This window comes from Xyrauchen texanus, chromosome 13 (genome assembly GCF_025860055.1).
Source record: "Xyrauchen texanus isolate HMW12.3.18 chromosome 13, RBS_HiC_50CHRs, whole genome shotgun sequence".
NCBI lineage: Eukaryota > Metazoa > Chordata > Actinopteri > Cypriniformes > Catostomidae > Xyrauchen > Xyrauchen texanus.
The window spans coordinates 2,320,347-2,334,670 of NC_068288.1; the positions used below are offsets into that span (position 1 = coordinate 2,320,347).

Below are 14,324 nucleotides of genomic sequence, written 5' to 3' on the forward strand. Positions count from 1 at the left end.
TTTCTGTTTTGAGTTTGGTAAAGTAGTTTCCTTAACTGTTCGTAGGGGAGAAATAAGAAATATGCATCAATAGGAACAATACAATCATTGTCTTTATATCAAGAGAATCACTAGTTAAGCTATCTCCGGTACTGATCGGGTAGTGTCAAATAACTACTGTCTTTTTTTTTTTTTATTATTTTTAAAGCTTAATAAAGTCATCTTTATTGCCAAAAAAAGGATACAAATCACAAGTGACTTATCAAAATATACATAACAATTTTCTCAAATAACTACTGTCTACAATTGCCGTAAATTGTTTCAACATACTTCAGACAGGAAGTAGACGTATTTTCGCACATGCGCAGTACCAATCGTGTTTCCGGTACGGATCGAGTAGCTCTAGCACCCAACGGTCAACGGATGTAGAAAGGAAGTCCCGCCTTACAGGTAAAAGAACCAATCAGCTATACTAGCCGGGAAAATACACGTAAGGTCCTCTTCTCTTGACCTAGTCTAGCTCCACCTCTATGGATCTAGTGAAGCACCACTCATTTCGCCACCTAATGGCTGTTAACGTTAATGCAAGACCTTCGTCAGATCGAACTTAACCTAATGAGGAATTGTTTTTATTGTTGATACGCAAAGATTAGGTCAAAGTAACCATAAGACTTGCATGGAACTGGAGATGCTGGCATAGCTGATATTGCCTAACCTTTCTTTAACATTTTTCATGATTTTTCGGCCTTGTTTCTGTGACAAACGGCATGACTAGACTATCTGTGAACCCCTGCTTTTTTTTCTTCCCCATTGTATTAAGGCTATTTGTGAATTTATCTCAATTAAATTAATGTAATAAACGATGCTCCTAATATGCTATTTGCTTTTAAACGTGGGAACGGAGTTGCCCTTGCAGGGTGTGATACCAAAATAAAATAATCTAGGCCTATTTGCTTGTCTTAACTCGATTATTCCTTTTATATGTACACTTTGGAACTCCACCTCAAAAAGAAAAATGAATGCATGTACTACAGTGTAGTTGTGAATTTAAAGGGCACCTATTATGGAATTTTGAAAATTACCTTTCATGTAGTGTGTAACATAGATTTAAGTGAACAAAAACATCCTGCAAAGTTTTATATATGAAAGTTCACCGTAAAAAAAGTTATTGTCTCTCAAAAGTAGGAGTCGACTCGGAGTCAATGTAATGAATCGTTTTTCCAATGAGTCATTTTCCTTTTCGTTGTGACGTCAAGATGAAAAATTATCAAATTGGCCGCGCACACTGCGCGCGCAGACACCAGGGAAAACTTGAAAACATCATGTCGACAACAAGACGCTGTGTTCTGAAGTGCATATCAAAAGCGACCTTTTTTTCACTGCCCAGGACAAGCATGTGAAGAATCAGTGGCTAGAGTTTATATTTACAACTATACCACACAAGTATAGCCCGAACCTTGTGCTGTGTTCGCGTCATTTTAATGAAGATTGCTTTACGAACATGAATGCTTTCAAGTGTGGATTCGCGAGCCGGTTGATACTGAAGGAAGGCTCAGTACCAAGTTTATTTGGATCAGCTTACTCCTCCGAATCACAACCTGTAAGTATTATTAATAATTGTTGCTTTTATGTGTTTTTTAGCATGCTTAATAAGTATTTGTGTGTATTGTGTAAGTTACGCTCAGTGCAGCTTCTAGGTCTCCAATGTCAATTTTTTTGAAATATGTGAAATGTTTGTCGATGTTATTGGAGTTGTCATAAAGAATAGAGCAATAACTTGTAGTAATGCAGTGCTTTACCAATATGTTTATGCGTTGGGCTAACGCAAACAATAACTGATTGGGTGTTTACCACCGAACGTTGGGCTATGATCGCTAACATAAATCAACTCAAATTCCTTCTCTGATTTTGATTTTTTTACTACAAAGCGGTGATGGGCGTTCCGTTTCCGACAATCTCTGCACAGAGTATACCAATCACAACTGACTGGGTCATCTGACCAATCACCGCAGATTAGCGTCACGCAAAGGAGGGGTTTGGAAAAATGAGTCGTTGAACGAATCATTTGGGAGTCGGTGAGCAAATCAGGTAAACATAAATTCATATTATAAGACAACAAGTGTTTTTTTGTCATTGCATGCATGTAAAACTGTTGTTGGGGACTCCCAAAACAATATTAGGAACATTTTAAATGCCATAATAGGTGCCCTTTAATTTACATGGAATAGAATTTTGGATGGACTCAGTCCACATCTTAATCAAACCACTGTCTTAATCAAATGGTAATAAGTAACCTGTTCAGTAGTCTCAAACTAAAGAAAAAGCAAGGCAACCAATCCAGGAACATTTATTAGACTGGAAGTCTTAATTTTACAATTTATTAGTCACATACTTCACTGCCCTCAAATGTTGCTATTTTATTTCTGTTAACCTTTATTAGCAAAATGTACAGCTAACATAAAAATAAATCTTCAATCTAGGAACAAAATGTATAATAAGATACAAAACTGAATTATAGTATATTAAGTTTAAAGAACACTTTTTTTTCCTCCACAAAACTTGAATTGGTTGAAAATACAAGATATTTTACAAACCCTAAAACTACAAGACAATACAAAACAATGTTTACAAAACAATATTTACCCAGATCTACCCCATCAGTTAGCTTGTTGAAGGTGAGGGTTGTGCAGGCAAGACACAAATATTTATTTTATCATATATTTCCTGCATGAAAAACTCCATGTCCTCAATTCTCTCAAAGGTGAAAAGGAAGGGAGCCTGGATTTTGTCCTCATCTATTTCACCTTCATAGAAAATAGAGTCAATAAACAGGTCCCGCATTGTTATGGCCAACGAGGCATCATCCTCATGGTGTGGTAAGTGAACTTTCCCAGCAAAGTGGGTTCTGTTCTCCTCCACCCAGTCACAGTCGAGCAGAATCCGTTTCATCACAGCCAAGTCCTTTGTGCACAAAGATATGACATTTCAATAATAATGTAATTAGTAAAGTGCTGCTCAAACACTTTTATGAAACAGGAAAGGTTATTACATAAACAAACAGTAGTCAAACAATACATAAATATTCCCTGTACATACATGGATTCTCGTAGATGGGATGACCTCCATAACATCTGGCACAGATGGGGTGACCTCCATGATGTTTAGATCCGGTTGGATCATTTGCTTGGTGACTGACTGTTGGCTTTGAAGAAAAAGTGACAAAACAGTAAATTTAAAAACTGGAAAATTTTCCAGTGTGCATTATTTTTTATTTATTGCAAATGACCTGCATATTGTGAATGCACACATAAAGTACAGTTATCAGTATTATACCTTGCCAGAGGAAATGCCTGTAGTAACTGATGGCACCACCACCTCCTGATTACAGGCATGTCAGACTGATAAAAGATGGCAATTGAAAATCTTAAGCATAAAATGTTAATTGTGTTTTCAACCCTTTTTGCTGAACAAATAACCCGAAATTGGTAAAAACTCACTGCTGAAAAATCAAAAGGGCTTCCCAAGGGTCAAATACAGGGCATACTGAAATACAAACGTATAGCAATTATAAGACCACTTACAATCAACATGAATATCTCACAGTCAGTCCCTCCAAGCTGAAGTGGTGCACCCTGTCAATTAAGAGTGGAATAAGACCATATTGTACATTATATAGTGTACACTGAATTTATTATATCATGACATTCCACTGCTGATAATAATGGTTTACATGCAAAGAAGTTGCATGTAATACCTCAGTCTCTCAGTAAGGACATAGTCCAAAGGCCAGGTGAAATTAGAATTGCTAAGTTTCTATGATAAAAAAAATAACACAACACATTTAATTATTATACAAAAATATATCTTCTGGAGCAGTCACATGTAAGCAGAAAACAAAGTTGATCATATTGTATTATACCATGGTAAATACTAGATTCTGATTGGCTGGAAGGTGGTGTGCATTAAAACAGTTTACTGCACAGTTAGTTCCAGTCAGTTTGCATAGATAGACACTTAGCAATTGTTTTATGGAGACATGTCTGTCTTGCTTTGGCACATGGGCAGTGCCAGGAATTCTTTTTAGAAACATATGCTGCTATGGTGTGATATCTTTTAAGCAACTTTGCTTCCTTGCGTCCCCAAATATCATCGCAGTATCCATTTCGACAGAACCTCCTCCTCCAAAATGATGAATGCAGTGTCCATTCGAGGGCAGAAGAGCAAAGACTTCAGATGCATGCACTCATAAGGAAGAATTCCACTCCTGACTGCAAATTTAGCATTTGTCTTGCATTCATCCAGTTCACAGATTAGGATTTAGCTTGCACCGTATGTTTTTTCTGAACATGTTTAGGAGAGCAAGGCTTAAAGAATGATTTATTAACAGCAAAGATGCCATTTTTGGCATCAATGCATTGGCATGAAAGGTACCGTTTAGCTGAAATTTCAGTTACCCTTTGCCTGTGTTTTCTGTCAACATGAACCAGCAAGTTCCTTTTATTTATTTGAATGCCACAGTGTGTGCAAGTCACCCTGACTTGCTGCCAGACGCATAATCCTACTACTGACGATGGTGCTGTGGGGATGGAGGTGGTGCTGCTGCTGAAGATGGAGGTGGTGCTGATGCTGGATATGGTGCTGCTGCTGGAGATGGTGCTGCTGCTGTGGGTAGAGGCTGTCTAGATGCTGTATGTTTAATCAGAGCATCCCCTCTGATTAATGTTGACGTGCAGTAGCAGCAGTGAAAATGTGCTGCTTGTCTGCAGTCTAGACTGCACTTTATGATGACAAAATCTAAAATGTAGAAAGAATAACTTTGATAAACTGTCTTGTTTACAAAGTTTTATACAGTGCCGTGCCCCTGCAGAGGTTTTTACATCCCCTGGTCTAAAGAGAATTTCTATAGTTTTACTTGTTTATGAATTTAACAACGATGTCATTTATGAATGACTTAAATTCAATTACCATATATTTAATTTGCCAATTTTTAGATTGTCTTATACAATAGGACAAAAAGAGAAGGGGGAAAAAAAGAGCAATACACAAGAATAAAATAAATGTTCATCAGATAATTAACCTATAACTGTGGAGCAAGGGAATATTAATCATTTGTTGAGCAATCTACATTTTGGCAAATTACTTAATTGACAGGGTGCACCACTTCAGCTTGGAGGGACTGACTGTGAGATATTCATGTTGATTGTAAGTGGTCTTATAATTGCTATACATTTGTATTTCAGTATGCCCTGTATGTGACCCTTGGGAAGCCCTTTTGATTTTTCAGCAGTGAGTTTTTACCAATTTCGGGTTATTTGTTCAGCAAAAAGGGTTGAAAACACAATTAACATTTTATGCTTAAGATTTTCAATTGCCATCTTTTATCAGTCTGACATGCCTGTAATCAGGAGGTGGTGGTGCCATCAGTTACTACAGGCATTTCCTCTGGCAAGGTATGATACTGATAACTGTACTTCATGTGTGCATTCACAATATGCAGGTCATTTGCAATAAATAAAAAATAATGCACACTGGAAAATTTTCCAGTTTTTAAATTTACTGTTTTGTCACTTTTTCTTCAAAGCCAACAGTCAGTCACCAAGCAAATGATCCAACCGGATCTAAACATCATGGAGGTCACCCCATCTGTGCCAGATGTTATGGAGGTCATCCCATCTACGAGAATCCATGTATGTACAGGGAATATTTATGTATTGTTTGACTACTGTTTGTTTATGTAATAACCTTTCCTGTTTCATAAAAGTGTTTGAGCAGCACTTTACTAATTACATTATTATTGAAATGTCATATCTTTGTGCACAAAGGACTTGGCTGTGATGAAACGGATTCTGCTTTCCTGGCACTGCCCATGTGCCAAAGCAAGACAGACATGTCTCCATAAAACAATTGCTAAGTGTCTATCTATGCAAACTGACTGGAACTAACTGTGCAGTAAACTGTTTTAATGCACACCACCTTCCAGCCAATCAGAATCTAGTATTTAGACTGACCATGGTATAATACAATATGATCAACTTTGTTTTCTGCTTACATGTGACTGCTCCAGAAGATATATTTTTGTATAATAATTAAATGTGTTGTGTTATTTTTTTTATCATAGAAACTTAGCAATTCTAATTTCACCTGGCCTTTGGACAATGTCCTTACTGAGAGACTGAGGTATTACATGCAACTTCTTTGCATGTAAACCATTATTATCAGCAGTGGAATGTCATGATATAATAAATTCAGTGTACACTATATAATGTACAATATGGTCTTATTCCACTCTTAATTGACAGGGTGCACCACTTCAGCTTGGAGGGACTGACTGTGAGATATTCATGTTGATTGTAAGTGGTCTTATAATTGCTATACGTTTGTATTTCAGTATGCCCTGTATGTGACCCTTGGGAAGCCCTTTTGATTTTTCAGCAGTGAGTTTTTACCAATTTCGGGTTATTTGTTCAGCAAAAAGGGTTGAAAACACAATTAACATTTTATGCTTAAGATTTTCAATTGCCATCTTTTATCAGTCTGACATGCCTGTAATCAGGAGGTGGTGGTGCCATCAGTTACTACAGGCATTTCCTCTGGCAAGGTATGATACTGATAACTGTACTTTATGTGTGCATTCACAATATGCAGGTCATTTGCAATAAATAAAAAATAATGCACACTGGAAAATTTTCCAGTTTTTAAATTTACTGTTTTGTCACTTTTTCTTCAAAGCCAACAGTCAGTCACCAAGCAAATGATCCAACCGGATCTAAACATCATGGAAGCCTTGCTCTCCTAAACATGTTCAGAAAAAACATATGTTCCTGCTCAGCTTCTGTTCGGACGCTCTTGCTTACTGCTCCGCGCTTTTGCTCTATCGCTTTTATATTTTCATATTTTATCTCCTTTTATCAACTAATTTTAACTTAAATCAGCACAGTGCTCAAAAGCTTGGATTACTACAAAAAAAAAAAAAGAAAAAAAAAAGAGAATTCTTTTATCCGACCAGCCTCCCACTGAAAGTTTTCATTCCAGGGAAGGGAAAACACAACTGCCTACATTCAAAAGGATAAGAGAAAATGCCTCTTCTGGAATCTACTTGCTGCACTAACTGCCACAGACTTTTACAAAGGATTGCAGTTCTTGAAACAAAGTTATTTACAGGACCACCAAACCAGACGGAACACACAACAGAGCTTCGTCATGGACGCCCTCAGCATACAGCCGGTGAGCCCCATGAATCTAGTGCTCCTCGACAGGCCATACTGAGAGTAGAGAAACAAACCGATCGACTTACAAATCGATGGCAAAAACAGGGAGCAAGACCAAAAGGCACTCGAGACATCAGATTGTCACGAGCATCTCATATTGCCGCAGTAGCATCCTCTACCCCAGATACGGCTCTGACAAGGAATGCAAACACTGGTTTCCTACCACCGCCTATACGCCTATACATCTTGAGAACAGATTTGAAGTATTAATGAATGAGGAATCCCCAAATGTGATCGAACACAGACTGAATCAGCCAGTACACTGATGTGAACTGGCGCTCAAGGTCGAGCAGACAGCGGCATTCAGCTCAGAGCGCAGCCGGGCCCAGGACTCTGATAGTGGGTGACTCCATAATCAGAAACATTAGCAGCAGGGATACAACTACATGCTGCCTTCCACAAGCAACAACCTCGGATGTAAACAGGGAACTTCAGAACATTCTGATGAAACATAAGACTGCAAATCGACTCATCATTCATGTGGGGAAGAATGATATTCATAAAGAGCAGTCAGAACTCCTTAAAAAGGATTTCAATGAACTTTTTGAAACACTTAAAAGACTGAAAGTTAAAACATTCATCAGTGGACCACTTCCAGCAAGAGGAACAAACAGGTTTTCACGGTTGCTTGGGCTTAATACATGGCTGCAAAAACCTGCAATATAAAAGGAGTGAACTTCATTGACAACTTCAATCTTTTCTGGAGTCATAGGCAACTGTTTCGACATGATGGCCACCACCCAAACAAACTTGGTTCAAGAGTGCTAAAGGACAATATCTACTTCTCCCTCAATCATCCTTCTGCAGTGTGTGCCAATCCACTCAATCTGAATGGCACACACACACCTGGACACAGTATGAATGACCACAGGACTTCACTTCAGCACCTGAATGGACATGCAGTTGACAAATCACACAAGGACAATGATAACACCACTCAGCCACAACAATTTCTGCTCATGGACATAATCTCATCTGAGCCATGCCCACAAAGTTCACCACAGACAGACTGTGACATATTAGAACTGCTCCAAGATTCAGCACCCAAGGACGACTTTCTGGAAACATCCAGGGAAACCACGACAGCATATTACAGCCCCTTTCACCAGACACGTTATCCCTCTCTCCAGCATCTCCACATCTGTGTTTCTCAGAGAACATGGAAGAACTGGTGTATGCTGGAACCAAACTATCCCACTCTTTTGCTGCAAGCCCCCAGATATCAAGCAAAAAACGTCAGGCCCCTCAAGCACCTGCGGGCCCAGCTCGCCTCCCCTCCTCCTGTGAGAGCTCTTCGACCTCTGCCACAACGCCAGGGCTCACACCCTCCTCCATCTGCTCGAGGTGAACCAAAAACAACTGATACCAGCTCTCAGTGATATGTGTTGGGTCCCTGCTATGATAACAGTAACTTTCTCAAATGTTTACAAAACAAGCGGGAACTCAGTGTGCCTGTATCAATCTCTATTGCTGTTCGATTACATCATAGAAAGTCTAAGGCCTTCAAATGCCGTACAGCAAACCCATCTAATCTGGTGCCTATTACACGCCAAACTAAGATTGCTGTGGGGACAAAAACTGTTAAGTTAGCACTTTTAAACATCTGCTCACTTAAAAATAAATCACTTCTAGTCAATGACTTAATTATCACATACAACCTGGATTTTATGTTTCTAAATGAAACTTGGCTAGAAGACAGCTGTAGTGCAACAGTCCTTAATGAAACATCCCCTCCTAACTTTACTTATTTGAGTGTCTGCAGAGAAGGTAGACGAGGTGGGGGTTTAGCTGCTCTTTTTAAAGATGTCTATCAATGTAAGCAAATATCATTTGGGAATTACCCGCCTTTCGAATATCTGGGTAGTGTGTTAAAAGGTGCTCCACGCATTTTACTTATCATTATTTACAGGCCTCCAAAATACTCTCCAGCCTTCGCTGAGGACTTTACAGAACTGTTATCAACAATTACCTCAGAGTTTGACTGTTTTGCCATTGCTGGAGACTTTAACATTCACATAGATAATGCAGAAAACAATATGGCAAAAGAAATCATAACTGTTTTAAAAACTTTTGATCTGACTCAGCATGTACATGGACCCACACACAATCATGGACACACTCTAGATTTACTTATCAGTAAGGGTCTAAACATTTCATCGATTGTTATTAAGGATGTAGCACTGTCTGATCGTTTCTGTGTTTTCTTTGATATATTGATCTCTCCTGCCACTGAAGCTAGATCTGTGTCTGTCAAGAAGAGATGCTTAAATGAGAACACTAGTGTACTATTTATGAAGGCTGTATCTTTAACACCAAGTATATCTGCTGACTCTGTTGATTTTCTCCTTGATTCTTTTAACTCAAAAGTTAAAAGTGTAATTGATGATATTGCTCCAGTGAAAGTCAGGAAGAAGAGTGGCAGACAAAAAGCGCCTTGGAGAAACTCAACAGCAGTGCAAAATATGAAAAGACAATGCAGAAAAGCAGAGCGCATGTGGCGGAAGACAAAACTTGTAGTCCATTATAACATCTACAAAGACAGCATCCATGCTTTTAATATGGAACTAGGCAAAGCTAGACAGACTTTCTTCTCGAATATTATAAACAGCAACTTAAACAACACACGCACTCTTTTTGCGACTGTAGAGAGACTGACAAACCCCCCCAAGCCAGATTCCCAGTGAATTGCTCTCAGACAGCAAGTGCAATGAGTTTGCTTCTTCTCTGAAAAAATCAATAATATCTGAAAGGTGATCAGCACATCCTTGAGTTGTGCTGGGGTCAGACAAATCAAACCACAACCTGAGAAAGTAGTTACTATGTCTGATTTCAAAGAAATTGATGGCAAAATTTTGGAAGAAACCGTACAGCACCTTAAAACATCAACCTGCGCCCTTGATGCACTTCCCACATCTTTTTTCAAAAGTGTGTTCAACTGTTTAGAAGCAGATCTCCTAGAAGTGATAAACTCTTCACTTCTCTCTGGGAGTTTTCCAAACTCCCTGAAAACTGCAGTTGTCAAGCCCCTCTTGAAAAAGAGCAATCTGGATAAGACCATATTAAGCAACTATAGACCGATCTCAAATCTTCCTTTCATAGGCAAGATCATTGAAAAAGTTGTCTTCAATCAGCTGAACAAATTCTTGAACTCAAATGGATACTTTGACAATTTTCAATCTGGTTTCCGATCGCGATCACAGCACAGAGACAGCTCATAAATATAATAAACTATATTCAGCTTAAATAGTGATACAGGCAAATTATCAGTACTGGTACTACTCGACCTCAGTGCTGCATTTGACACTGTTGATCACAACATACTTCTTGACAGGCTGGAAAACTGGGTGGGGCTTTCTGGGATGGTCCTAAAATGGTTCAGGTCATACTTAGAAGGGAGAGGTTATTATGTGAGTATAGGAGACCATAAGTCTGAGTGGACGTCCATGACATGCGGAGTCCCTCAAGGCTCAATTCTTGCGCCACTCCTGTTCAACCTGTATATGCTCCCAATGAGCCAAATAATGAGAAAGAACCAAATTGCTTACCACAGCTATGCAGACGACACACAGATCTACTTAGCCATATCACCTAACGATTACAGCCCCATTGACTCCCTGTGCCAATGCATTGATGAAGTTAACATTTGGATGTGCCAAAACTTTCTTCAGTTAAACAAAGACAAACCTGAAGTCATTGTGTTTGGAAACAAAGATGACGTTCTCAAGGTGAATGCATACCTTGACGCTAGGGGTCAAACAACTAAAAATCAAGTCAGGAATCTTGGTGTGTCTCTACAGTCAGACCTTAGTTTCAGTAGTCATGTCAAAGCAATAACTAAATCAGCATACTATCATCTGAAAAATATTGCAAGAATTAGATGCTTTGTTTCCAGTCAAGACCTAGAGAAACTTGTGCATGCTTTCATTACCAGCAGGGTGGATTATTGTAATAGACTCCTCACTGGCCTTCCCAAAAAGACCATAAGACAGTTGCAGCTCATACAGAACGCTGCTGCCAGGATTCTGAGCAGAACCAGAAAATATGAACATATCACACCAGTCCTCAGGTCTTTACACTGGCTCCCAGTTACATTTAGGATTGATTTTAAAGTATTATTACTGGTATATAAATCACTCAATGGGCTAGGACCTCAATATATTGCAGATATGCTCACTGAATATAAACCCAACAGATCATTCAGATCATTAGGATCACATCAGCTAGAAATACCAAGGGTTCACTCTAAGCAAGGAGAGTCTGCTTTTATAGCTTTTATGCCAGCCGCAGCTGGAACCAGCTTCCAGAAGAGATCAGATGTGCTCCTACAGTAGTCACATTCAAATCCAGACTCAAAACACATCTGTTTAGCTGTGCATTTACTGAATGAGCACTGTGCCACTGTGTGTCCGACTGTTTGTACTGTATTTTATTCTAAACTGTTTCAATTATTCTTATTTTTTTATTCTTATTTTAATCTCTTCTATGTAAAGCACTTTGAATTACCATTGTGTATGAAATGTGCTATATAAATAAACTTGCCTTGCCTTGCCTTACATATAGTGATTGAATTAAATGGAGTTTATGAACCCCTTTGGAAGTTTGTTTTTCATATTTTAGACGTACTTCATTATGTCTTCATCTACGCTACATTTTCTGATAAAATATGGCACGATTAACAGAAAACACAAATAGTTTGGATATATTTGAATTATTTACTTAATACATGAAGTATCCTTGTGTGCAGAAGTATGTGAACCTTTGGGACTTCCCAATGGTTTCACAATGCAAGGAAATGTTAAACGGAATTATATATTCTTACTTTCAAACTCTAGGGAGAAATGAGAGAGAACAAAACATGCAAAAAAAAAAACTAAAGGGTTCATAACTTTCAAACACGTTTTATACACACAAACAATAATTGAACTGTATAAGAAACTAACATACCTTCGTAATGAACTGCAACTCGAACATGACCTACAACATGAACCATTCAAATGGTTAAACACCAATTTACAGTTGGCACAGTGGTATTTTCTGCAGCACACTATGCATCTCTCGAGAGAAGGGGATCATGTCCTTTCTTCTGTATTGTCTGATGCTTCTGTGCAGGTTAAGCAGACACACACTATTTACATATATCAGCAAAAAGTAAATAACTAAATATACAGATATATAAATCTATACTTATCATAATACACACACTGCCCACACTTGTTAAAAGTTGCCAAAGGCAACAAGTGATGTCCACATGTTAATGCCAATAATATGAAATGAATCGGTTATAATAGACAGTGTTAACATTAGCTAAGATAAAACATAAAAATGCGTCGCTGAAACACAAATAATATGTATTTAGGTTCTCGGGTTTGTGACGCTAACGTTAACATATCCACGATTAAACATTCAGGTACTCTAAAATAGCTAGCATTAATATTCATGTCGAGATATGTCTAAGGAAACATTTTACACACGTCTCAAAGTTCAGTGTTTACATACTGCCATTACGCCTGTGACTGTCCGCCATCTTTACAAGTGGTGCCGCCGTGCGCGTGTGCTTACGAGCTTACGTGTAGCTCCTCCTCGCTGGACGTCTAGCGAGGGGGAGCTAAATGTAAGCTCCACCCATTTGCTCTGCAGTGAGCAGCCTCTCTTTTTTAGCGTAATGGAGGTAAAGAAAGACAATTGATGATTTTATTATTATCAAATTTCATTTCTGATTTGAAATATGTTCTTTGATAGCAATCTTGACCAACCGTTTTTGAGATTTCGGTCTTTCTCCATTCAAGTAGTTTTTTTTTTTATTCATGCCAAAACGTCTTCCATGAAATTGTGTAAAAATGTACAGAACAAGAACAGTAAAAAACAAAACAAATACAACAATTATCAAATAAAAAAAAAATAAAAGCCAGAGGTAGAAAAGAAAAAAAAATCTATATAAGGTTAAACAATGAAAGCATTTTTTGACTTTTCAATGATTTTTAGTTTTTTATGCCCATCAAAGACTAAATATAGAAGTTATAGTCAACTAGAAAAAGTGACAATAGCGGATTCTTACCTAAAAATTTGCATTTGAGTATAAAAAAATTACCAAGTATAATAAAGAGATTAACAGTGTACTGGTTACGTGAATTTGCATTGTTATAAAGAAAAATAATATAAGTGTTTATACATATTTTGACATTTGTTTTTTCTGAGAGATAGGTACATAGCTTGTTCCAAAAGGATTTAACAGAAAGACATTCAATAAAAAGATGAACAATCATCTCTTCTATGTCACAGAAAGTGCATTTCTTCTCCATATTTTGAATATACCTATAGAGTTTGCTATTACAAGGGTAGCATCTATGTAATATTTTAAACGTGATTTATTTTACCTTATTTCTTAATAAATATTTATGGGGAAGAGACCAGACCAAATTCCAATTAACACTGTATATCATCCATTGAAAGGAAGATGCTGGAATAGATTTTCTGCTGATATGATTGCGAACAACGTGGTTATTGAATTTGTCATCAGTAATAAGAATTCCTTCTTTTGAAATATAAGTGTTATTCAGAGAAATAGGATTGGTTTGCTCTCCTTTCAGAATAATTTTTATACCACTAGGAATAGCGTTGACTACAATATTATACTCTTTTAATGACACCCCAAAATCTAATTTACTGGAGAATTCTGAAAAAAAATAAAACTGACCATTGTCATCTATCAACTGATTGACAATATAGATATTATTTAAATACCATCTCTCAAAAAATTATGATTTATTTCTGAAAGTAATATTTTGATTATTTCAAATAAAACAACGGTGAAGTGAAAAAGTATGTTTGTAAACCAATAACCATGACAGTAAGGCCTGTTGGTGAAATCTTGCTAATTTAATGGGTAGTTTACCAATTGAGAAGGGGCACTGTAACACAAATTTAATTCTTCCAATTTTATTAATAACAAAATTAGGAAATATGTTCCATATAGAGTATGTATTTTTGATGAATCTTTTTATCCAAGTTACTTTTAAAACATGGTTGAATAGGGTAAAGTCAACAACTCCAAGATTAATATTATTTCCATTATTAATA

The 14,324-nt window shown here is 37.5% G+C and overlaps 2 protein-coding genes across 6 annotated transcripts; one reads left to right on the forward strand and one right to left on the reverse strand.

Moving 5' to 3' along the window:
- Positions 1–2,310: 2,310 nt before the first annotated feature.
- LOC127653512 (uncharacterized) lies at positions 2,311–12,780 on the reverse strand. 5 transcript variants are annotated; one of them, XM_052140200.1, is made up of 7 exons: positions 12,719–12,768; positions 12,192–12,348; positions 3,734–3,792; positions 3,561–3,611; positions 3,313–3,377; positions 3,076–3,181; positions 2,311–2,940 (listed from the first exon to the last, which is right to left on the reverse strand). In XM_052140200.1, exons 4-7 carry the CDS (start codon positions 3,567–3,569, stop codon positions 2,641–2,643), a joined length of 480 nt encoding a protein of 159 aa, XP_051996160.1. In that variant the 5' UTR covers positions 3,570–3,611; positions 3,734–3,792; positions 12,192–12,348; positions 12,719–12,768; the 3' UTR covers positions 2,311–2,640. The 5 variants fall into 5 exon arrangements, 4 of the variants coding, with proteins under 4 accessions (XP_051996160.1, XP_051996156.1, XP_051996157.1 ...); XM_052140196.1 differs by lacking the exon at positions 3,734–3,792 and having other exon boundaries at positions 12,192–12,221; positions 12,744–12,780; XM_052140197.1 differs by lacking the exon at positions 3,734–3,792.
- On the forward strand, positions 4,765–10,390 carry LOC127653511 (uncharacterized). The gene is made up of 2 exons (XM_052140195.1): positions 4,765–5,429; positions 5,561–10,390. The coding sequence occupies exon 2, from the start codon at positions 8,915–8,917 to the stop codon at positions 9,929–9,931; it is 1,017 nt and encodes a 338-aa protein (XP_051996155.1). The 5' UTR covers positions 4,765–5,429; positions 5,561–8,914; the 3' UTR covers positions 9,932–10,390.
- Positions 12,781–14,324: the final 1,544 nt, after the last annotated feature.